This window comes from Rhinatrema bivittatum, chromosome 1 (assembly GCF_901001135.1).
Source record: "Rhinatrema bivittatum chromosome 1, aRhiBiv1.1, whole genome shotgun sequence".
Taxonomy (NCBI): domain Eukaryota; kingdom Metazoa; phylum Chordata; class Amphibia; order Gymnophiona; family Rhinatrematidae; genus Rhinatrema; species Rhinatrema bivittatum.
This window is the reverse complement of record NC_042615.1, coordinates 53,665,257-53,691,264: the sequence shown is the minus strand read 5'-3', so window position 1 is coordinate 53,691,264 and position 26,008 is coordinate 53,665,257. Positions and strand designations below refer to the sequence as shown.

Sequence of the window (26,008 nt, the reverse complement as noted above, 5' to 3'; positions counted from 1 at the left end):
TGTCACATGGTAAGGGCAAAGGGGCATCGGCGCCATTTTTTTTTAGCGCAGCTGATGCCTGGGAACGGGAAATCGTCCCCCGAGGCCCCCCTGGACCACCAGGTAATGTTAAAAGGTTTTGGGGGGGTCGGGAGGGTGGGGGAGGCTAAGGGGGGTCGATTTAAAGGGTCGGGTGGGATTTTTTTTAGCGGCGCGGGCCTCTCTAAAAAAAAAAATTAGCGATGTGAATTGGAATCGGAAACGATTCCAATTCACATATCTTAACGATCAGATTTCCCCCCCCCCCCCCCAGCCGAATCTGATCGTTAAGACGATCTGGCACATGATTCACATCTCTAGTATTCAAGGTGCGGTCTCACCATGGAGCGATATAGAGGAATTATGACATTTTATGTTTTATTAACCATTCCCTTCCTAATAATTTCTAACATTCTGTTTGCTTTTTTGACTGCTGCAGCACACTGAGCCACTGATTTTAAAGTATTATCCACTATGATGCTTAGATCTTTTTCCTGGGTGGTAGCTCCTAATGTGGAACCTAACATTGTTTAACTACAGCAAGGGTTATTTTTCCTGATATGCAACACCTTGCACTTGTCCACATTAAATTTCATCTGCCATTTGGATGCCCAATCTTCCAGTCTTGCAAGGTCCTCCTGTAATGTATCACAATCCGCTTGTGATTTAACTACTATGAATAATTTTGTATCATCCACAAATTTGATAACCTCACTCGTCGTATTCCTTTCCAGATCATTTATATTTATATTGAAAAGCACCGGTCCAAGTACAGATCCCTGAGGCACTCCACTGTTTCCCTTTTCCACTGAGAAATTTGACCATTTAATCCTTCTCTCTGTTTCCTGTCTTTTAACCAACTAGCAAACCACAAAAGGACATCGCCTCCTATCCCATGATTTTTTTAGTTTTCTTAGAAGCCTCTCATGAGGGACTTTGTCAAACACCTTCTGAAAATCCAAATACACTACATCTACCGGTTCACCTTTATCCACATGTTTATTAACCCCTTCAAAAAAATGACGCAGTCCACATTAAATTGAATCTGCCATTTGGAAGCCCAATCTTCTAGATGAGGAGTAGTGTAAGAAAGTATTTCATAACAGAAAGAATGGTGGATGCTGGAGAACATGGGGGAAAACATGGTATCTGAATGCAAAAAGGAATGGGATAGACATAAAGGCCTGGATTTTAAAAGGGTTACGTGCGCTGGGCCTATTTAAAAAAGGTCTGGCGACGCGCGTAAAGCTCCAGGACGCGTGTAAGTCCCGGGGCTTGCAAAAAGGGGCGGGGCGGGGTCAGGCTCCTTGCACAGCAGCTATATTTGCCACTGTGCCAGGGATGACGCGCCGGCAGCCAGCTGGCGCACACAACTTACTACAGTCCCAGGGCTGAAGTAAGTTTTATGATAAAAAAAAGAAATCATCAAAGGTAGGGGGGAAAGGGCCGGAGAGGTAGGAGAAGAAAAGGGAAGGTGGGGTGGGGGTGGGGGTAGGAAAGTTCCCTCTGAGGCTGCTCCAATTTCGGAGCAGCTTGGGAGTGAACTGGGGAAGGCAGCACAGCTCGGCGCATGCTCAGCTTGCACTCAGTGTGCATAAGGTGCACAATTGTGCAACCCCTTGCGCACTCCAACCCCCAATTTTATAACATGCGCACGCCGGGTAACACACATACATGTACGCCGCGCTCGCTCCTTTTAAAATCTACCCTAATATGTCTTTAATAGTAACAAAGTGAGAGTTCAGTTAGAGATCAAGTAGGGTCTACAACATTGCAGTGGGGAAGATTAATGGGAGAATGGACTCTGGAGCTCTTTCAACCATCTGTAATAAAGAGTTTTCCCCATTTTGTATCTATGTAAGAAATGCTTAGTACATTATCTGCCTTCTCTGTCTTTATCTGCTATCAATTTCTATGCTTCCTGATTTTTTTATGTGAATGCCAGCTGTCTGTGTTTGTATCAGATTTCACTTGAGCATCAGTGTGGAAATGAAATGGCATGGGCAGTGAAACATGCTTGTTGTAAGTTCTGGAGTATTGGGTATAATGACTCTTTGGAGGCCTTTCTCTATTTCCCAAAAGGGTGACTACAAGGGTACAAACCTAGTAGTACATGTAAATCATATTTTTCTAGAAGGAAGTCAGACTATATACATTGTACCAGACTTCCTTAGTTTGGGAATAATGAATTTAATTAATGGTCAGATAAGACTAAGAGATTATTGTGATGAGTTTACTCTACATTGAAAAATAGGTAATTGAATTTCTAACATTTACACTAATAACAGGAAGTTCTTACTAAGCCTTTTATGATACAATGTGCTCTTGGATTTCCATTCTCAAAGCATAGTCAAGGAAATGCTTTTCTATAATTCTATCGCTTACCTAGATTACTGCTGAACTGCTTTATCCGTTGTGCAAACTCTTCTAGCTCTTTGCTCTCTCACTAAATCACTTTCCAGAACTCCTTCCCTGTAAAGGGTAGGAAAATTCTCCTCTTTAACTATCATAAGCCAGATGGAAACGCTGGCCTAAAAGGGATAAAAATACATTTCCTTGCTTCACAACTATAAACTTCAACTTTCCCAAAACTCATTATCTCTCTGTCCCACAGTGAGTGTACTGAGTGTAGGGTCCAAGAGACTGGAAATAATCCAGTCCCTCCAGCAAGGGATATTAACCTCAATCATGATAACTGGTAGGGATGTGCAGACAAAACGTTTATGTTCATAAGTCCATAAGTTGAAAGGGGGGGTCAATTTTGGTCAATATGGACATATGTAGAATTCCATAAGTTGAGTCTATGTCCATACGTGCACCGATTCCCTAAATAAAAATTTAAACCCCTCACCCTCCTTAATCACCCCCCAAGACTTACCAAAACTCCCTGGTGGTCCAGCGGAGAGTCAGGACGCCATTTCTATATTCCTTTGCGAGGAGCACATGACGTCGGCGTCACGTCGGAGTGACGCGGACGTCACGTGATTCCCCGCGCGTTCGCTCCAGGACACAACCGGACACAACCGGAACTTTTGGCTAGCTTGGGGGGGCCTCCTGACCCCCCCAAGCTGGCCAAAAGTTCCGGTTGTGTCCAACGAGGGTCCAGTTGTGTCCCGGAGCGAACGCGCGGGGAATCACGTGACTTCCGCGTCACGTGATTCGCCGCGCGTTTACTCTGGGACACAACCGGACACAACCGGAACTTTTGGCCAGCTTGGGGGGGCCTCCTGACCCTCCCTAGCTGGCCAAAAGTTCCGGTTGTGTCCAACGAGGGTCCCGGAGCGAACGCGCGGGGAATCACGTGACGTCCGCGTCACTCCGACGTGACGCCGACGTCACGTGCTCCTCGCAAAGGAATATAGAAATGGCGTCCTGACTCTCCGCTGGACCACCAGGGAGTTTTGGTAAGTCTTGGGGGGGGGGATTAAGGAGGGTGAGGGGTTTAAATTTTTATTTAGGATCAACAATCGCGATTTCCAACGTATTCAACATACCGTAGCTATGTTGAATAAGTTGGAAATCCGATCGTTTTCGCCTCATCACTTTTTTAAGTTAAAAAAAAATTACGTTGCGTTTTACATATGCATTGAAAACGAATGCACACCCCTAATAACTGGTCCGAAAGCACTGGATACAAAATCCTTTATAAAACTCTTTTCTCCCATTAAACTCTGTCCCCTGGTAACTGATCTCAGGATAAGATCACTGAAAAATCCAGCTCTATCAGAAAGGGGTACACTGACCCCCCTGTTAAAGACTGGTCAAAAATGCCCAAACTCTCAAAACCTCTCAAATGTCTTCCAAAATCTTCTACTGGTAAACCATGAGGCCACAAAAAATACCACCTCCAACTTCTTAAGACAGCTTCTCCTCCACAGCTTCTCTGCAAGAGCTTCCCAATTAGGGATGTGAATCGTTTTTTGACGATTTAAAATATCGTCCGATATATTTTAAATCGTCAAAAATCGTTAGGGCCATGATACAATACCAATTCCCCCGATTTATCGTCAAAAAATCGTAAATCGGGGGAAGGGGGAGGGCAGGAAAACCGGCACACTAAAACACCCTAAAACCCACCCCCGACCCTTTAAATTAAATCCCCCACCCTCCCGAACCCCCCCCCCCCCAAATGCCTTAACTTACCTGGGGGTCCAGCGGCACACTAAAACACGGCACACTAAAACCCCCTAAAACCCACCCCGACCCTTTAAATTAAATCCCCCCCCAAATGCCTTAAATTACCTGGGGGTCCGTAGCGGCGGTCCATAGCTTAAATTACCTCCGTAGCGGCGGTCCGTAGCTAAATCGGGGGAAGGGGGAGAGCAGGGAAACCGGCACACTAAGTGTAGTCTTCAGCCGGCGCCATTTTGCATAATGGCCGCCGCAAAATGGCGGCGGCCATAGACCAAAACGATTCGACGCAGGAGGTCGTTCCGGACCCCCGCTGGACTTTTGGCAAGTCTTGTGGGGGTCAGGAGGCCCCCCCAAGCTGGCCAAAAGTTCCTGGGGGTCCAGCGGGGGTCAAGGAGCGATTTCCTGCCGCAAATCGTTTTCCGTACGGAAAATGGCGCCGGCAGGAGATCGACTGCAGGAGGTCGTTCAGCGAGGGTTCCTGACCCCCGCTGAAATGGCGCCGGCAGGAGATCGACTGCAGGAGGTCACGATACTTTACACACCCAAACGGCAACAATACGATTCCCTCCCCCTCCCAGCCGAAATCGATCGTTAAGACGATCGAGGACACGATTCACATCTCTATTCCCAATGAGCATCTCTGCCTATCTTATATAGGGCCAAGACATGTAATAAAAAGGGGAAGGTCAAAATAGGAGGGAGGAGGATCCCCCAAATGCAAACAACTCTCAATCAGGTGCAAATTAGCAATGTTCAGTGCGGGTTGCAAAGCTCTATCAAATTCAGGAGATACTAGAGGAAAAATTTATAGATCACTGGGCTGTGCTTCAAACCTTCTCCAATGCCATTCCAGACCCAACTTCCATATCAAGAATGTTATAAAATCCGGGGTCGACGAGCGCAAGGGGAGCCCCAATGGCTTTCCCCGTTCCCTCCAAGGCCGCTCCGAAATTGTAGTGACCTTGGAGGGAACATTTTTTTGGATCCCCCCCACCTTTCCCTCCCTTCCCCTATCTAACCCACCCCCTGGCCCTTCCTAAATCCCCCCCCTACCTTATTTGATGGAGTTATGCTTACCTCTGTAGAGGAGGAGAGGAAGACTGCACCTTGAAGATCAAATCAGTATGGAGAGGAGGCGAGGTACTAGATTGTGGCTAATTACCACCACAAGAAGCCTGAAGCTATGCCAAGGGAAGGGGAAGCATTATTCTGTCAGGACCTTCAACAACCATTGTTCCACGTGACAAGAGGCAGCAGGCTGATAAAGTTGAGGAGCATTTCTGGACATTGCAGCATGTTCTCTGGCTGCTCTGCCGGCCTGACAGTGAGAGAAAAAAGCTGTACTGAGTGATTAGTATGGCCATGGTGTGGGGGCAGGGGAAAGGGGCCATGGGGGTGTCATCACTCAGGAATGGGTGAAGAATGGGTCACAGGGAGGAGAGGGCAAGAGAGAGAGCACAGGAGTGAAAGTACTTGGAAAGGGACCTTAAAAGTGAGGAGGACCAGGGAAGATATTGCAGTACTCAGAAAGAGGCCATGGAGGAGGGGTAGGAGAGAGGAAAGAGCATAAGAGGGAAAAGACTTGGGAAGGGGGGGAGAGGACCAGGGAAGGGGCCACATAAAGGAGAGGATAGAAGGGAAGACATTATGGAAGTAATGGGGGGACATAGGGCAGGAGCGAAGGCACTTCAGAAAGGGAGCACTCAGGAAGCGGTCATGGGGGGCAGGAGGAAGAGAACTAGAGAACAGGATCAAAGGAGGTAGATCACTCAGAAAGTAGCTGTAGGTGAAAAGAAGCAGGGCATTAGGGATTAGCACTCTTGAAGGGGCCATAAGGGGAGGGCAGGAGGGAAAGCACAGTTTATATTAGAAACCATTATTTATGTATATGTTACAAATGATTCTAGAGTGCATATTATTTATTTTTACATGAATCAGTTTTCTGTATGGCATTTAACTGTATGTAATAAATGAAAGAGTAGTATGTGGGCACCTTCCAAATTTTTTGAGGTTGAAAAGGGGTCCATGCTTCTCCAAAGGTTGGAAATTTCTGCTCTACACACTTTCCAAGTTCTTTTTTTTAACTTTTAGAGTGTTATCTGCAGAAACACAGAGCTCTTCCCTGGTGCAACATATCCAATTATCCATAAAACTGTAGGGATATTACCAGCACATACTGTATAGTACTGTCATTTGACACATCCCCAATGACAAGACTCAATAACAGGTAGGAAAAGGAAAGTAATTTCTTTTACCAAAAGTGTGTGTCTTGTGAGACTTCTGAGTTTTTCACCACTGATTTTGTTGGAGGTGGTAACCTTACTTAATCAGCTTCCATCCACTACTCCCCTCATATAGTATGAAATCTTGTCAGGATATGATCTGAACTGTTCAGTTTGGATCCCATTTTCTCTCTCAGACAGATATAGGCCATCCCTCCAGTACAATCTTGTATCCTTCTACATATTGCCTCAGCCCGCAAGAAACCAAAATTATGTGATGGAGCAAAGGAAAGAATGACATTGACCATCTGGTGCCATTTAGAAAATGGCAGCACTGGGCCCTTAGACCTAGTGGGTAGGCAGGGGCATCTCAAAACTTAGATTGTGAGCCCTCTGGGGATAGGGAAATACCTACAGTACCTGATTGTAAACCAATGTGATGTCTCAGATCGAATGTCGGTATATAAAAATAAATAAATAAATAAATAAATAAATAAATAAAATCTCTTGAAACCCCTGGGGTTTGCTAAACTTGGGATGGGGCAACTGTTTGAGCCATTTGAGACCTTTAACAGCCCCAGGAGCATGAAGATACATATTAGCATCCTGATGCTCCTGAAGAAAGTTAGATATAGCTCTTGAGTTGTATCTAACTTTAGATCAAATAAGAGGACTTGAGAATTTTGAGGCAAGTGTGTTATTTGATTTACGTGAATTTGACTTGTAATGAGCAAGATTTACATGTATTTGCATGTAAATCTGATCATTACCATTCCTGCATTGCATTGTTTGTTTTTTGAGGGGTTGATAACATGCAGTATTTGAAACACCATGTTATTTCTGTGTGGTAGGATGGGGACTATGGGACAATTATCTGACCTCTGTAGTTAGCAAATTAATGGAATTGCTGCTAAAACAGAGGATAGTGTAGTTTCTGGAATCCAATGGATTACAATATCTGAGGTAGCATGGCTTTATAAGAGGTAGGTCTTCTCAGTCAAATCTGATCAATTTCTTTGACTAAGTGACCTGAGAGTACCATCGTAGTGCACCTGGATTTCAGTAAGGTCTTTGAAACTATTCTGCATAGGCAACCTGTAAATATGAATGAATGCTCTTGGTATTAGGCCCTAAAGTGAATGGGTTAGAAACTGGTTGAATGTGAGGTGATAAAAGGTAGTGGTAAATGGAATTCACTCTGAGGAAAGAGATGTTAATAGTGGTGTTCTGTAGGTTTGGTCCTTAGTCTGGTTCTTTTCAACATTTTCATATTAGAAAGATTTGTATGTTTGCCAGTGATACCAAAACCTACAACAAGCTAGATAGCCAGATAGGTATGGAAACTGGAAAGCATGACAAGGGAACTAGTGAAGCTTGAAGAATAGTCTAGGGTATGGTAGCTAAGATTTAATGCTAAAAAAATGCAGCATTATGCTTTTGGGTTGCAAAAGACCAAGAGAGAAGTACAGTATAGGAGTGAAATTCTTCTAAGCACAAAAGAAGAATATAATCTAGGGGTGATCATATCTGATGATCTTAATGTGGTCAAAGAAGTGGATAAGGCAATGGAAGAAATGCTTGGCTACATAGGGAGAGGAATGGTCGGCAGAAAAAAAGAGGTGATATTGCCCCTGTATAGGTCCCTGGTGAGACCTTATTTGGAATAAAGTATACAGTTATGGAGACTAATTATATCCTTCAAAAGGATATAAACAGGATGGAGTCAGTCCAGAGGTGGCTACTATAATGATCATCGGTCTTCATTCTTTTTTTTTAATGTATTTATGCAATTTACAATACTTTCAAGAACAACTCTTGATAGGAAAAAAGAGTATACCTTCAATCATTATACAGATATTGAAATTATACACAATATCTTTACAACATTAAACCAAAGAAAAGTTAATTAAGTATCTCTTCACATGAGATCCACAAAAAGGGGGGGGTGGATCTGTTCCCAACTTAAAGGAAAATAGTACAATAACTATTCCAAGGTATAACCGGATTATTACAGCGACATTATTACTTATGAGAGACTAGAGGCCTCCAAGGAGGGTATTTCAGCTGTTAAGGGAGTCTTCCCCACCAAGAACTGAGTTAACTGGGGTGGATCAAAAAAAACATAAGCATTTTGCAAATATTTAACCACGCATTTACATGGGAATTTGAGGAAATATCTAGCCCCAATTAGTAAGACCTGCGGTCTCAAGAGGAGAAAGGCTTTCCTCTAGGGGTGTGCATTCAGTCCCTACGTATTGGCAATCTGCAACGGATGTGCCAATATTCGTTGTATTCGTGGGGAAGCGAAACGTATCGCGATTCCCCATGGATATAACGAATTTTCGCCGAATTATTCGTCCACCAATTTAAACAACCCCCCCCCCCCGATCCCCCCCAAGACTTACCAAAACTCCCTGGTGGTCCAGCGGGGGATCCGGGAGCCATCCCATGCAGTTCAAAATGGCGCCGATAGCCTTTGACCTGCTATGTCACAGGGGCTACTAGTGCCATTGGTCAGCCCCTGTCACATGACCATCGGCGCCATCTTGTGCTCCTACCATGTGACAGGGGCTGATCAATGGCACCGGTAGCCCCTGTGACATGGTAAGGGCAAGGCTATCTGCGCCATTTTGGTTCCTGGCACCCGACGGCACGAGTGCAGGAGATCGCTCCCGGACCCCTGCTGGACCCCCAGGGACTTTTGACCAGCTTGGGGGGGGGCCTCCTGACCCCCACAAGACTTGCCAAAAGTCCAGCGGAGGTCCAGGAGTGACCTCCTGCACTCGGGCCGTATTGCCAGTATTCAAAATGGTGCCGGCGCTAGCCTTTGCCCTCACTATGTCACAGGGGCCGAGGGTCGGCCCCTGTGACATAGAGAGGGCAAAGGCTAGCGCTGGCACCATTTTGAGTACTGGCAGCCACTAGCCTTTGCCCTCACTATGTCACCGACCGTCAGCCCCTGTGACATAGTGAGGGCAAAGGTAGCGCCGGCGCCATTTTGAATACTGGCAATACGGCCCGAGTGCAGGAGGTCACTCCCGGACCCCCGTTGGACTTTTGGCAAGTCTTGTGGGGGTCAGGAGGCCCCCCAAGCTGGCCAAAATCCCTGGGGGGTCCAGCAGGGGTCCAGGAGCGATCTCCTGCACTCGTGCCGTCGGGTGCCAGGAACCAAAATGGCGCCAATACCCTTTCCCTTACTATGTCACAGGGGCTATCGGTGCCATTGGTCAGCCCCTGTCACATGGTAGGAGCACGAGATGGCGCCAATGGTCATGTGACAGGGGCTGACCAATGGCACCGGTAGCCCCTGTGACATAGTAGGGCAAAGGCTATCGGCGCCATTTTGAACTGGTACTGAGGGTGTGAGAGTGCTCCCGGACCCCCGCTGGACCACCAGGGAGTTTTGGTAAGTCTTGGGGTGGTCAGGAGGGTGGGGGGGGGGGGGTTGTAGTAAATTTAATTTTAGCCGGGTAACGAATAGGGTTCGACGTATAACCGTATCTAGATGCCATACGGACGTATGCAACGTATCTGCCCCCCGTCGAATACGTATCCTGAATGCAACGTATGGTGTCCCTCTGCGTCTCTCAAGAGACATCAGGGAAAGCTCTCACTAAATTTCCAAGAAATCTTTCATTTCTATTTTTTATACTTAATTTTAACAACCTTTCCCTATCAGTCTCTAATGCAAATATCACAATCAAATTCTGTATCAGATGTTTCCAAAATCGCTGTTAAGTTGAGAGGCTGATCGATTACAGATCTCCGAGTCTCTAAGTCACCTTCTTGATTTACTGCTTCTGTTCTGAACTTTGATACATAAAATATCTTCATAATCGTTGGAATCATATCTTCAGAAATTTTTAATATTTCAGACATATACTTATTGAAAACTTCTCTTGAAGATCTCATAGGTAGTTGTGGAAAATTTATATATCTTAAATTTCGATTTTTTGCAAAACTCTCAAGATTTTCTATTCTTTGAACAGTGCTCTTATTGTCCTTCATCAGCATTGACTGTGTTTGTTGCAACCCTTTTATCTCAGTTCGAATAGTAGCAGTCTGTTGTTCCAATTCCAAATTTGAATTTTCAAACATTTCCATTTTCTTTTCATGCCTTCTTACTTGTTCTGTTACTGGTGTTAATTGCTGTGATATATTAGTTCTCATCTCATTTATGGCTTCCCACAATGTTTCAAAGGAAAAGACTTGCGGTCTTACCATTGATGAAATTTCTATTGTGGGTAAAGAACCAGCAACTGCCGAAGTTTCTCTTGCTGAGGTTCCCCTTTCCTCACTGCCTTGCCCCTGATCTTCCAAGGGGCTAGAAGCTGCCGTCGGTACTGCTGCGGGCCACGCTGGTAGGAAATCCTGCACTCTTTGGTCGCGAATTTCCTCCCCCGTAGTCAATACGTCTCTCCTGGCAGCTGGATTAAGCGGTGGGGTCCCCTCCGCGGGACTCAACGGTGATATAGAACCAGGCAGTGAGGGGAGCTCAACTTCCCCTCCCCCTCTCTGCAGCGGCTGGTCTCCCACTACTCTGCCGCTGTGCGTGACATGGGCGTCCATCGGACCAGTCAGGGTGCTCGCCGAGGCTTCTGCGAGGAGTTCTTGGCTTACGCTTCCTTCCCATTATTTGACACCTCTTTAAAAATATAGTTGTTTGACAGCTAGAATATGGAGACTATTTGAAAAACTTACAGAAAGGCCTACCTTCTACATATAAAATCTGCAGGAGACTCTTTTGTTGAGTAATAGTGTGATGAGTGGGGAATATAAGTGAAAAAGAAGAAGCACCAAACCCAAGTGAACATATTGTTCTATTACATCTTGCTGATGGGATCTTTTCTTTTTCAGTTATTCACTGAAGACAAAGGCTAAAACATACCCACTCCTACAGAGTTTTGTTTTTTTAATTTAAAAAAAAAAAAAAAGCTTTATATAAATCCCCCACTTCTGAACAGCTTTTCTTTAAAAATACAAAAACATTTCAGCTACTTATAACTTCAAATCAGGGAGCTATGCACAATAGAAAGTTTTACTTTGTTCCTTCAAAAAGCACCAGAAGCAACCAGGCATGGATTGTTTGTGGAAGGATAATTCCTACAGGATCTCTAAGCCCTGTGTTTTAAACATAGGATAAGATTACTTTATTTGTCCAAAACGAGAAATAATTTTCCACTATAAATTGGTTACATTTCCAAATTTTAGTGACTAAAGCACATGGGGGTAAATAATCAAACTTTACATGATTTTACAAATACTGCAGATATTTTTTACTTGTGGGATTTGTACTAATAAGCAAAGTAAAACTATGTGAGCAATTTTGAATTGATTATTTCTCAGTGAAAAATCACTTACAGAAATTTTGCACCTGATTTCTCTGAGAATAATATTTGACTGGAAAAAAATTGGTGTAGATTTGAATCATCAAACCTATTCTTCTATCCACCCCAGAATGCTTCCAGATAAGAGTATGCATGACATTGACCAACATGGATACTATTACCCACAGGCAGATTGGGAAATATCCGAAGCTAATACAGGTTGGGAAATATCCGAAGCTAATACTGGGTTACTACCAATCCCGATTGTAAAATCTGCACACATTAATACTGTTAGAGAAAGAGCGTTATCCATTGCCGGACCCAACCTATGGAACTCTCTACCATCACAATTGAGAATGGAAACTAACATCAAAGTCTTCAAGAAAGGAGTCAAAACTTGGCTTTTTAACAAAGCATTCAATAACAACGGTTGACTTTGATTCTGTTTGCTATTTTTATTTTTATTTTAGTTTTTATGATTTTATCTCTCAATGTATAGTTATTTCTTTTATCTTTCTTTTATTTAGATATTTTAAGCAAAATGGATATTATCTAACTAGTTTTTAAATGTTTAATTTTAAATGCAATTTCAATTACCGATGCTTAATCTGAGATGTAAATCGACGTGATATGTTTTTACATGAATGCCGGTATATAAAAACAACTAAATAAATAAATAAATAAATAAATAAAGCCCCCTATTTCAAATCTATCTATTTATTTATTTATTTATTTATTTACAGTTTCTTATATATCGCATTTGCAGGTCAAACTTGGCCAGTGCGATGTACAGTAAAATGCATATAACAACAAAAACATAAATAAATGCAGTCAATAAATTAATAACTAAAAATAATAACATAATATAAACAATAGACCTTCTGCAGCATTCATAATCCCAAAGGCCTCAGAGATTCAAGGAATGGGAAACAGCCATGTTTTCACCAGGATGCTTATTTTACTTGCAGAAAAGACTTGAATATTGACCTCCTACTGAATAGCACCATGGAATTTGAGCAGTCACGTATTTTTGACTCTTCAATTTATTTTTGTTGTTCCAGGTAAGCTTTCCAGAGGAGCATGAATCTCACCAAGTGAAGTGCACTGGAAATATACACAGCAAGAATATTAGGTGATTCTATATTTCCCTCTAGTGAAATATTATAAATCATGAATTGCTTTCCTTTCTCCAATTGATTCCTTTTGGGGTATGAACATTTATCATACTACATTTGATACTTGCATTAAAATATTTCACATTTTTATGCAATTCATGGCATAATATATAAATATATCACTGTTTGACTAGATTTGTTTCATAACTGAATAGGGTAATTTTTGGCAGTTTCATTTGCTTACAAATATTTTCAAGCTATATAGCATGAGTTACCCTGTAATATTCATTTTCATTTTCTGACAATGATGTGAAATACATATTTAGAGAGTTGATAAGGGAGAATACAGGCCAGTCATGCATTCCTAGCCCCAAACTGATAAAGTTAGTGCCAGCAGGCCTAAGGAAGAACCTAGGAGGGAAGACCTCAGCTGGCTCTTTTACAAATGTCCACAACTGAAACAGCAGCCTGGGGTGAGTAGGACTGAGCTGCCCTTCCTTAAGCTGACTTAAAAGGCTGACATTCATAGGATTGGTTAGTTGTTGTACTGGGGTGAATTAGGCAATTTTGATATAACCAAATGTTTTTCTGCTTGTGAGTTAGGTTTCAAATTGGCAAGGTCGAAGTCTGGGGTCATGAGCAGACAATCTTTAGGTCTGGACTATGCATGGGTCTGAAGTGGATATTATAAAAACAGTTCAACAGATGGGGGGAACAGGAACTCTTTCAAAATAGCACACCAAGTTCTGAAGTCAGGCCTGCCAAAATAGGAGAGCTAGAGACTGGAGCCATAGAACTGTAAAGCCAGGAGCACAGCCCTTGCTGAGTTCAGGCATATCCAAGCACTGATAGGAGCACAAGTGTGCTGAAGACAGCATACTAGCATTATGTTCCATAGTGGAGATGACTAGCCAAGCTTCTAGTTGCTGGCAACACTTTCTTGTTCCCAGTGTACCCTTTTTACTGGCCTGAGGGCCAATCTGATTCCTTGGGATGTAGTCTCTGATTCTGATATGATGTTGATTCTTTTCAGATCTTGAGTCCTCTTTGTGCTGTGGGCTTGGTCTGGTAGCTACAGGACTGATTTATCTCCCTAATCACCCCCAGTTCAGCCTCTGCCAGTGGCTGATCCCTATGAGAACAATGACTTCTTTTTAGAAGAGTTTAAGAACATAAGAACATAAGAAATTGCCATGCTGGGTCAGACCAAGGGTCCATCAAGCCCAGCATCCTGTTTCCAACAGAGGCCAAACCAGGCAACAAGAACCTGGCAATTATCCAAACACTAAGAAGATCCCATGCTACTGATGCAATTAATAGCAGTGGCTATTCCCTAAGGGGCGGATTTTCAGAGCCCTGCTCGCGTAAATCCGCCCAAAACCGGGCGGATTTACGCGAGCAGGGCCCTGCGCGCCGGGAAGCCTATTTTACATAGGCCTCCCGGCGCACGCAGAGCCCCGGGACTCGCGTAAGTCCCGGGGCTGTTGGGGGGCGGGCCCGGTCGTCGCGGCGTTTCGGGGGCGTGTCGGCAGCGTTTTGGGGGCGGGTACGGGGGCGTGGCTACGGCCCGGGGCGGTCCGGGGGCATGGCCACGCCCTCCGTACCCGCCCCCAGGTCGCGGCCCGGCGCGCAGGAGGCCCGCTCGCGCGCGGGGATTTACTTCTCCCTCCGGGAGGCGTAAATCCCCGGAGAAAGGTAAGGGGGGGTGTAGACAGGGCCGGGGGGGTGGGTTAGGTAGAGGAAGGGAGGGGAAGGTGAGGGGAGGGCGTTAGAGGATTCCCTCCAAGGCCGCTCCGATTTCGGAGCGGCCTTGGAGGGAACGGGGGTAGGCTGCGCGGCTTGGCGCGCGCCGGCTATACAAAATCGATAGCCTTGCGCGCGCCGATCCAGGTTTTTAGCAGATACGCGCGGCTCCGCGCGTATCTACTAAAATCCAGCGTACTTTTGTTTGCGCCTGGAGCGCAAACAAAAGTAGGCTATTCGCGCGCCTTTTAAAATCCGCCCCTATGTAAACTTGATTAATAGCCATTAATGGACTTCTCCTCCAAGAACTTATCCAAACTTTTTTTTGAAACCAACTACACTAACTGCACTAACCACCTCCTCTGGCAACAAATTCCAGAGCTTTATTGTGCGTTGAGTGAAAAAGAATTTTCTCCAATTAGTCTTAAATGTGCTACTTGCTAACTTCATGGAATGTCCCCTAGTCCTTCTATTATTCGAAAGTGTAAATAACTGATTCACATCGACTCGTTCAAGATTTCTCATGATCTTAAAGACCTCTATCATATCCCCCCTCAGCCGTCTCTTCTCCAATCTGAACAGCCCTAACCTCTTCAGCTTTTCCTCATAGGGGAGCTGTTCCATCCCCTTTATCATTTTGGTTGCCCTTCTCTGTACCTTCTCCATCTCAACTATATCTTTTTTGAGATGCAGCGACCAGAATTGTACACAGTATTCAAGGTGTGGTCTCACCATGGAGCGATATAGAGGCATTATGACATTTTTCATTTTATTAACCAAACCCTTCCTAATAATTCCTAACATTCTGTTTGCTTTTTTGATTGCTGCAGCACACTGAGCCAACAATTTTAAAGTATTATCCACTATGATGCCTAGATCTTTTTCCTGGGTGGTAGCTCCTAATAAGGAACCTAACATTGTGTAACTACAGCAAGGGTTATTTTTCCCTGTATGCAACACTTGCACTTGTCCACATTAAATTTCATCTGCCATTTGGATGCCCAATCTTCCAGTCTTGCAAGGTCCTCCTGTAATGTATCACAGTCTGCTTGTGATTTAACTATTCTGAATAATTTTGTATCATCCGCAAATTTGATAACGTCACTCGTCATATACCTTTCCAGATCATTCATATATTTATTTATTTATTTATTTATTTATTTTTTTATATATACCGGTGTTCGATTTTACATATCACATCGGTTTACATTTAAACAAAATTTGCAGGAACTCATGCGTTACCTTTGTCAAATACATTAAACATTTAAATATGGGGATTGTTAACAAGGGATATAAAAGAACAAGGGGAATGGCTAACACTACGGGATGCACGAAGGGGTGCACAAAGGAGAGTGCCCCTTTTTCGTGCCCCTTCGACGCACGGCGCGCGACGCCTGGTGTTCTGGCGTCGTTTAACGTCCGTCACAGTCCTCAGTGACGTCAGAGGGAGCGGGTCTCCCGATTGAGGATCACTCACTGCCCATCCCCTCTCAGTTCCAGATGGATTCTTTCACCTTTTTTTTCTTTCTTTTTGTCTTTCTCATCACTGTTCGTTATTTCAGGGAGCCCGGTGGTGATGGTGTGTGGCATCCCTGTGTGCAGGCACCCAGTGTTTTTGCGCCATTTAACATCCGTCACAGTCCTCAGTGACGTCAGAGGGGGCAGGTCTCCCGATCGAGGATCACTCACCGCCCCTCCCCTCTCAGTTCCAGATGGATTCTTTCACCTTTTTTTTCTTTCTATTAATATATATATTGTGAAGGCTCACCATCCGTGAGGCCTTGGGTGCCGCTCCTCTGTCTCCGGTTCTGACCCTCTACCAGTCGCCCTGGCCCCTGGAGTTCGCCAGGCTCACATAACTCCCGGGGTCGGTGCCCTCCGCTGGCCCTGGTTTTGCTGGGCTTCTAGGTTCTTTTCCTGCAGGGTTGGGGTTAAGCAGCCCCACCAATCCCCAAAGACAGCACAGAGAGAGAGCTAGTTCCTTCAAAGTAGTTTATAAAGTAACAGCTGGTAGTATTACATGGGGTCTGCCTCCTCTGCCTCCAGCCTTGTCTATACCTAATGAATCAAGGCTTGCAGCAAATGACCCTCCCCCAGCCTAGCCCTCCGGTCCTCTTACAAGCTGTGCTATTACAGAGTAAGCTTGTACGTCCTCTAATCAGCGCTATTACAACATCAAACACAACAGGCACCTCTAGAGCCCTTCTCCCGTGCTTCCCCTAAGATAAAGGTTATACTACACCCCTCTTAGACTACTCAGTTTCCATATATGATCTGGAGGATCCCTCTTCCCCTGAACCTACCTCCATCTCCTCCTCCTCTGACTCTGAAGAGCCGGGCTTTTGTGGCCAGCTCCACCACGGTGGCACGCCCTCTTCCTCCACTTCCATGGACTCACCGCTGTCTACCTCATTAATCTCTATGTCTGCCACCTGTTCGCCTTCAGGCCCTCCTCCCAGGTCTGGTGGGGTTTCAGGGAACCTGGGATTTGTAGTTTTTTCCTCTTCCCCTGTGCCCCCTGCTGTCGGACTTTATTTTCAGTCTTTTTCTGCGTACCCTGCGGGATGCAGGGGCACATTAGTTGTATTTCTTCACTTTGAAGGGGGGACGGCCACCTTGCCTTCCCCCCAGGTCTATTTTCGTTCTAGGCTGAAATAGGCCCCCTGCTGTCGGGCTCTGGTATTACCATTGTTCTTATGGTAGCTTGTCAGCTCCTGCCTGCGGCCGGGCTGCGCTACATCACAATATATATATATATATATATATATATATATTAATATATATATAATATATATATACAAGCCGTTAAGCCCGTTAAAACGGGCTACATTACATATTTTTTTCAGTCCATTTTCTAACACAGCATCCTTCTACACTTTTTCTCCCTCTCTCCCCCTTCCCCTCGTTCACTCCTCCCCTTTCCTCCACTCAGTCTTACTCACCCTCTGTCTCCCACTGCCTCCTTCCCCTCACTCTCACCTCCCTCCCCTTCCCTCAGTCACTCCCACCTCTCTCCCCTTCCCTCAGTCACTCCCCACCCTCTCTCAATCCCATCCCCTCCCCCTCAGCCCTCCTCCACTCCTTTTTCTCTGCTCCACAACTTCGTACCCTTCCACTTACTCCACATTCCCTGTCTCTCACATCTCATCCTCATTCCCCTCTCCCCCTTCCACGCTCTATCACATCCCTGTCTCTCAACCTCTCCCCTCCCATTCTTCCCTCGTCCCCGTCACGCGTCCCCCACCCCCTAACCGTCTCCCTCCACACACCTCACCCACTCCTCCCTCCCTCTCCCTCAGTCCCCTCCCTCCCCCCCCCTCCGTCCCTCCCCCTCCCTCCCTCCCTCTCACTCAGTCCCTCCCTCCCACTCAGTCCTCCCCCTCACTCAATCCCTCCCTCCCTCTCACTCAGTCCCTCCCTCCCCTTCCCTCAGTCCCTCCCTCCCCCTCACTCAGTCCCTCCCACTCAGTCCCTCCCTCTCACTCAGTCACTCCCTCCCACTCTCCCTCCCACTCCCTCCCTCCCTCTCACTCAGTCCGTCCCTCCCTCTCTCTCTCTCCTCCCTCTCTCGCTACTGGCCGCCGCTGCCGCCACTGCTGCCACCTGCCGCCGCCGCTGCCACCCGACGCCGCCGCCGCTGCCACCCGCCGCCGCTGCCACTCGACGCCGCCATGTTTTTTTTTTCTGACGCTGACTTAGACCGACGTGCTCGCCCGCACATGCGCGGTAGAGCTGGTCTCTATTGCGCATTTGCGGCACGTCGGTCAACCTTCAATTATTAGGTTGATAGTTTGATTTGATATGTTGAATAATATTTGCAGATCTTATGTTGTTACTGTAGCACTGGGGTAAAGCAGGGAAGGAGCAGCAGTAAAAACAAAATAAAAAACAATATGAATGTGAAAACACCACATTTTGCAAAAGCTGGTCAAAATCCTGAAACCTATAAGCTAATAGGCCCTGTGTGTGTGATCTATCTTTTACTGTGTCCACTTGCCAAAATGATTCTTGGCTTAGACCCATATTAATTAGGATCTCAGAATGGATGTAGCATAGAATCTCGCCTAGTGGCAGTGTCTGATAATGTGTTATACTGTTTGGATCATTAGAAATCATTGCTTATTAGACCTTTCATCTGTTTTCAGTCTTCTGGGTCAGGATAAGTAGCACAGTTCTTAAGTGGACAATCTTTTTTCTAACAGATAGAGACATCTCTTTACCTAGAAGCCTTCAAACTGGGAACCCACGGGAGTCTTCTTTGCTATTCTTCTTTATCACCCCTGCTGTTCTTCTTTGTCACTTCTGCCTATAGCATATTTATATCCATTAGTAACAATAGTTAGAAATTTTGAACTGAAGGGACATTTCTATGCGAATAATGTACAATTTATGTTACTATGAGGAAACAACCCAGATGACGTGCTGAAACCCTTAATTTTGTGCCTAAGATCTCTGATTGGGTAGTGGATAGCAAAATCAAATTAAACAACAATAAGATTGATGTAACAGACTTCCAGTTCTGTTACCTTTAAGGACTGGGTGAATCCTTAGTTAGTAAGAGTATAGGTTAATGAATGGGGAGATTCTATTCAAATGCAGCCCCTCCTTTTGAGGGGTCTGGGTTGGCCGTCCCACTTGAGAGGTTTTTTAAGCAGCCTTTCCCATAGGCAGTTCCTTATGGTTTGCTTAGGAGGTAGAGAGGAGTTTTTCCTGTGTTGATTTTTCAGGCCTAGTCAGAGGAGCCGGGCAAAACCTGCCTGGGGAGACTGACCAGGGTCAGGAGGGTTGTCCTTAACTGGTCCACTCCCTGGCTGGCTAGGATTTTCCTTCTGGATATACTTTTGGAATTTTTGTATTTTAAGTGGTAGGAGCATTGCGAGAATGTGTGCACCACCTGGGCTCAAGACTTGGAGAACCCTGTGTCTGGGGCTGTTCAGGTTAGGGAAGACCTTCCCTTACAAATTCTTAATGAAGATGGAGGAGGTGGTGACCCACTGCAAGGAGGAACTTCAGTGTTAACTTCTTTTGAAAGGAAACAGATCTTAATTTTTGAGATCCAGGAGGAAGGTTTTGACTGCCCCTTCCATCCTATTGCAGCTTGGAAAGCTGCCTGCTTCTAGGGGATCCCTTCCATCAGGGATATGAAAGAGACTGAGAACTTACAAACTGTGAAAGACTCAAGAGATTCGGAATATCTGCTATCTGTGAGTAAAAAAAAACCCAACAATCATTGGGGACACCCATCTGGAGAGAGAGAATTTGCCTCTCTGTGCCTAGAACAGTTTTAACATTTTGCCAGTTTGGAGGAGTTGTTCCTGCCCACATAAGGATCCCCCTGTTAGGAATGTGCAAAAGAAAACAGTTTGTTTTGGTTCGTTTTTTCATTTCATTGGGACCTCAATTCGTTTCATTAGTTTCATAGCAAAAAACCCCCAATTCGTTTATTAGTTTCATTCATTTTTCATTTGCCATTAAAGTCAATGGGGGAAGTATTTGCAGCCTTTTTTTGGCTGCAGAATTGGGGTTTTCTTATCAATTTGGATGAAACTTCTGGGGAGCAATCATCAGAATGGGAAACGAGCTCCAAGGTACTTAGACTGCGGCAAAGTGGCACCAAAGTGGCATGAAAAGCCTAAGGCACCGTAAAGGGGCAAAGGGTTACCAGGAGTGGCAAGAGTGCTTTAACAGAGGTGTAAAGCAGCAGCGAGAGTGTAAAAAACACCCTACAGCTTCAAAAGAGAGCACTGATAACAGTGATAGCAGGCAGCACAAGAGGCAAAGTGGCAAGACAAGTGGCATCAACATCCTACAGCACAATGAAGGGGGAACACAACAAGCAGAAAGGGTATCAGAAAAAAACACAAGGTGCCGATAAAAGGACAAAACAGCAAAAAGACTAGCATCTATACACTGAGGAACCATGATAGTGGCAAGAACACCACAAGGAGTAGAGTTGTCTGGTGTATGGCAGCAAGGCAGAGTGGCAGAAAGTTGTTAGGGGCAAGACTGGCTGGCATAGTGGAGGTAGTCAGGTTGCTGCGATGTTGATAGTAGCAAGACAGGCTGGCAGAATGGAGGTAGTCTAGCCCCTGTTGTGTTGATAGGAGCAAGACAGGCAGGCAGAGTGGAGGTAGTCAGGTTGCTGTGGTGTTGATAGGGGCAAGACTGGCTGGCAGAATGGAGGTAGTCAGGTCGCTGTGGTGTTGATAGGGGCAAGACAGGCTGGCAGAGCGGAGGTAGTCTGGTCCCTGTGTTTTTGATAGGTGCAAGACAGGCTGACAGAGGAGAGGTAGTCTGGTCCCTGTAGTGTTGATAGGGGCAAGACAGGCTGACAGAGGAGAGGTAGTCTGGTCCCAGTGGTGTTGATAGGGGCAAGACAGGCTGGCAGATCAGATGTAGTCTGGTCCCTGTGGTTTTGATAGGGGCAAGACAGGCTGGCAGAGGAGAGGTAGTCTGGTCACTGTGGTGTTGATAGGGGCAAGACAGTCTGTTGGGAGGAAGGAAGACAGGGCAACCCGCTTTCGGCGTGACTGTCAACCAGGGTGTATTGTCCACCCGACCCATCTTGAAACATGGCCCAAGAAGTCTAACACGCATGCTAGGACCTGAAAGATGATGAACTATGCCTGAGTATAGCCGCAGCGGGTGCATATCTTGGTGGTAGTAGGAACTATTCAAACAAGAGCTCCGGGAAGAGTTCCCTTTCCTTTGTGCAGGAAAGGGCTCCTTGGAATGGGTTCGCCCCGAGAGTGGGGCCCGAGCCTTGGAAAGTGTGACAAAGTGGAGGAGGTTTCCATGTGAACAGCAGTTCAACATGGGTCAGCAGGTACTAAGAGATAGACGAGCCCCAGGGAGAGTTCCCTTTCCTTTGTGCAGGAAAGGGCTCCCTGGAATGGGTTCGCCCTGAAAGTGTGGTGGTTGCGTTGGCATCTAGTGAGCTCTCGCTGGTCTTTGAAAATCTGGGGGATGTAGCAGATATACAAACGAGAACTTTGAAGGCCAAAGCGAGAAGGGTTCCATGTGAACAGCGATTCAACATGGGTCAGCGGGTACTAAGAGATAGGCGAACATCGGGGAGAGTTCCCTTTCCTTTGTGCAGGAAAGGGCTCCCTGGAATAGGTTCACCCCGAGAATAGGGCCCGAGCCTTGGAAAGTGTGGTGAAGTGGTGAAGGTTTCCATGTGAACAGCAGTTAAACATGGGTCAGCGGGTACTAAGAGATAGGCGAGCCCCGGACAGAATGCGGAAAGGGAGCCGGCGCCACCTCCTTTTCCTCTCGCACTACAACCTCATACCAGATGTGGCAACCCACTGAATTGACGGAAGGGCACCACGAGGAAGATGAACTTGTTCCAGCTCTTAGTCATTCAGTTGAATACTGCTGCCATACTGCGCAAGGCGGGGTGAGAAATGGATGTACCTGAGACTCTTAGCGGTGGATCACTTGGCTCGTGCATCAATGAAGAACACAGCTTTCGAGGCTTCGACGCCCTCCCCGTACAGAACGCAGAAAGAGAGCCGGCACCTCCTCCTTTTCCTCTCCTGCTACAACCTCAGATCAGATGTGGCGACCCGCTGAATTTTAGCATATTACTAAGTGGTCGAAAAGAAACTAACCAGGGTTCCCCCAGTAACGGCGAGTGAAGAGGGAAGAGCACAGCTCCGAATCCAGCGGGAAATGTGGTGTACAGAAGACCACCTCCTTGGCACCGATCAGAGGCCCAAGTCCTTCTGATTGAGGTCAGGCCCTTGTAGTGACGTAAGGTCTAAACAGACAGGCACAGCATTTGGGGTCAGGCCCTTATAGTGACATAAGGGCTGGACGGCAGGCAAAGTGGTTGAGGTCAAGCCCTTGTGACGTAAGGGCTAGACAGACAGGCACAGCATTTGGGGTCAGGCCCTTGTAGTGACATAAGGGTTGGACAGCAGGCAAAGTGGTTGAGGTCAAGCCCTTGTGACGTAAGGGCTAGACAGACAGGCACAGCATTTGGAGTCAGGCACTTGTAGTGATGTAAGGGCTAGACAGACAGGCACTGCGGTTGAGGTCAGGCCCTTGTAGTGACATAAGGACTGGACAGAAAGGTACAGCGTTTGGGGTCAGGCCCTTGTAGTGACTTAAGGGCAGGACGGCAGGCACAGAGGTTGAGGCCAGGCCCTTGTAATGACATAAGGGCTGGACAGACAGGCACAGCGGTTGAGGTCAGGCTCCTGTAGTAACGTAAGGACTGGATGGACAGGCACAAAGTTTAGGGTCACACCCTTGTAGTGACGTAAGGGCGGGACAGACAGGCACACCAGTTGAGTTCAGGCCCTTGTAGTGACTTAAGGGCTGTACGGACAGGCACAGCATTTGGGGTCATGCCCTTGTAGTGACGTAAGGGCTGGACGGACAGGCACAGTGGTTGAGGTCAGGCCCTTGTAATGACTTCAGGGCTGGACAGACAGGCATAGCGTTTGGGATCAGGCCCTTTTAGTGATGTAAGGGCTATATAGACAGGCACAGTGTTTGGGGTCAGGCCCTTGTAGTGACTTAAGGGAGGACGGAGAGGCACAGCGGTTGAGGTCAGGCCCTTGTAGTGACGTAAGGTCTAGACGGACAGGCACAGTGTTTGGGGTCAGGAGCTTGTAATGACTTAAGGGAGGAAGGACAGGCACAAAGGTTGAGGTCAGGCCCTTGTACTGACATAAGGGCTGGATGGACAGGCACAGCATTTGGAGTCAGGCACTTGTAGTGACATAAGGGCAGGACGGACAGGCACAGCATTTGTGGTCAAGCCATTGTAGTGACTTAAGGGCAGGACAGACAGGCACAGCAGTTAAGGTCAGGCCTTTGTAGTGACATACAGGCTGGCCCAACAGGAACAGCATTTGGGGTCAGGCCCTTGTAGTGACGTAAGGGCTGGACAGACAGGCACAGTGTTTGGGGTCATGCCCTTGTAGTGATGTAAGGGCTGGGCAGACAGGCACAGTGGTTCAGGTCAGGTTCTTGTAGTCACGTAAGGACTAGATGGACAGGCACAGCATTTGGGGTCAGGCCCTTGTAGTGACTTAAGAGGGGATGGACAGTCACAGCGGTTGAGGTCAGGCACTTGCAGTGACGTAAGGACTGGACGGAAAGGCACAGCATTTGGGGTCAGGTCCTTGTAGTGACTTAAGAGAGGATTGACAGGCACAACGGTTGAGGTCAGGCCCTTGTAGTGATGTAAGGGCTGGACAGACAGGCACAGCATTTGGAGACAGGCCCTTGTAGTGACATAAGGGATGGACAGACAGGCACAGCAGTTGAGGTCATGCCCTTGTAGTGACGTAAGGGCAGGATGAACAGCCACAGTGGTTGATGCCACGCCGTTGTACTGACTTAAGGGCTGGACAGACAAGCACATCGTTTGGGGTCAGGCCATCATAATGACTTAAGGGAGGATGGACAGGCACAACATTGGAGGTCAGGCCCTTGTAATGACATAAGGGATGGACAGACAGGCACAGCATTTGTGGTCAGTCTCTTGTAGTGATGTAAGGGCTGGACAGACAGGCACAGCGTTTGGGGTCAGGCCCTTGTAGTGATGTAAGGGCTGGACGGATAAGTACAGCGTTTGGGATCAGGCCCTTTTAGTGACGTAAGGACTGGATGGACATGCACAGCGTTTGGGGTCAAGCCCTTGTATTGACGTAAGGGCTGGATTGACAGGCACAGCGTTTGGGGTCAGGCCCTTGTAGTGATGTAAGGGCTGGACAGACAGGCACATCGTTTGAGGTCAGGCTCTTGTAGTGACGTAAGGACTGGATGGACATGCACAGCGTTTGGGGTCAAGCCCTTGTATTGACGTAAGGGCTGGATTGACAGGCACAGCATTTGGGGTCAGGCCCTTGTAGTGACGTAAGGGCTGGACAGACAGGCACAGCGGTTGAGCTCAGGCCCTTGAAGTGACGTAAGGGCTGGACAGACAGGTACAGCGGTTGAGGTCAGGCCCTTGTAGTGACGTAAGGGCTGGACAGACAGGCACAGCGGTTGAGGTCAGGCCCTTGTAGTGACATAAGGGCTGGACGGACAGGCACAGCGGTTGAGGTCAGGCCCTTGTAGTGACGTAAGGGCTAGACAGACAAGCACAGCGTTTGGGGTCAGGCCCTTGTAGTGACGTAAGGGCTGGACGGACAAACTCAGTGGTTGATGTCAAGCCCTTGTAGTGACTTTTTTTTTTTTTTTAATTCTTTATTTATAAATTTTTCACATTCTTACAGACAAGAAATAAGCTTATAGTATAACACTTCAACTAAGTAATAATAATAAAAAGGAAATCTAACTTAAATATAAGCCATTCTTCTGTATCACTTTTTTAAGGCAAACAAAGACCACAGAGATTTAACAGGAGCATACAAAGAAAATTCTAAATTAAATTTATAGGAAGTTTAGCAGAATCCCTTTTGTATATATATACACCTCAGTTGACTTGGGTATCAATATTCTCATTCTTACATTTATCTATAAATTCCCTCAGATGTACTGGATCAAAATATATGTACTTATTGTTTTTAAATGTAAAAGTACATTTACACGGATATTTAATTACCACTTGGATCCCCAAGGATTTTGCCTCTTGTGACATTTCTACAAACTTTTTCCTTCTTATCTGGGTTTCCTTCGTAAGATCTGGGTAGATCCATAATTTTTGATCATAAAACTTTTTTTCACGATTCTGAAGAAATATTCTTAAAATCATGTCTCTATCCATTTCATTTACGAAGGAAACTAACAGTGTCCCTCTAAATCTATTTGTTCTTCCGAGGGTGCCTCAAGATAAGCTGTTAATTCTGTTTTCTATATTAACATCAGGTACTTTAACTTCTTTTCTTTCTCCTAATTTGGGACAAAGTATATTTTTGAAAGAACTGGTACTTTATCTTGTGAATCAAAAGAACATTAACCAAATATTTTTTAAATAATTCTTTGGCTGAGATTAATTTCATACTTGGGAAATTATAATTCTCAAGTTTAAATATCTCATCCTGTTCTCGATTCTTTCATAATTTCTCTTCATTAACTCATCGGATTTAATCAAGTTAACTTGTATATCTTTCACAGAAGCTAATGAGTAGAGATCTCATTCATCCTAACCTCATGGGTATTAACAACAGTATTGATATCATTCACTTTGTTATTAGAAACATTTATAGACTTAGTTAGCAATATTATAGAATTTTCCACTGTCATCAAGGCCTTCCATATAGAGTCCAATGTGATAACCTCTGGTTGTATTAATTTTTCCATGATGAGATTAGATGACACCACTCCTTCCTGACAAACTTGTGAAATCTGTGCGATTTCTGTTGTCAGGTTTCCATCACACCTATCAGATGTTATATTTTCCCCTTTACTGGCACTTCCAGGTTTCTCCTCTGTGTTCATAAGACTGAAAACGTCAGTCTGCTTCTCATGAACTAACCCCTGATAG

General features: G+C 45.8%; 1 protein-coding gene across 1 annotated transcript in view; it reads left to right on the top strand.

Moving 5' to 3' along the window:
* LOC115092544 overlaps window positions 1–26,008 on the top strand; it is a 447,216-nt gene that overhangs the window by 259,623 nt on the left and 161,585 nt on the right. Inside the window, exon 5 of the mRNA XM_029603496.1 lies at window positions 12,763–12,833. Within this exon, the coding sequence (XP_029459356.1) occupies window positions 12,763–12,833 (71 nt within the window). The remainder of the gene's footprint in view (window positions 1–12,762; window positions 12,834–26,008) is intronic.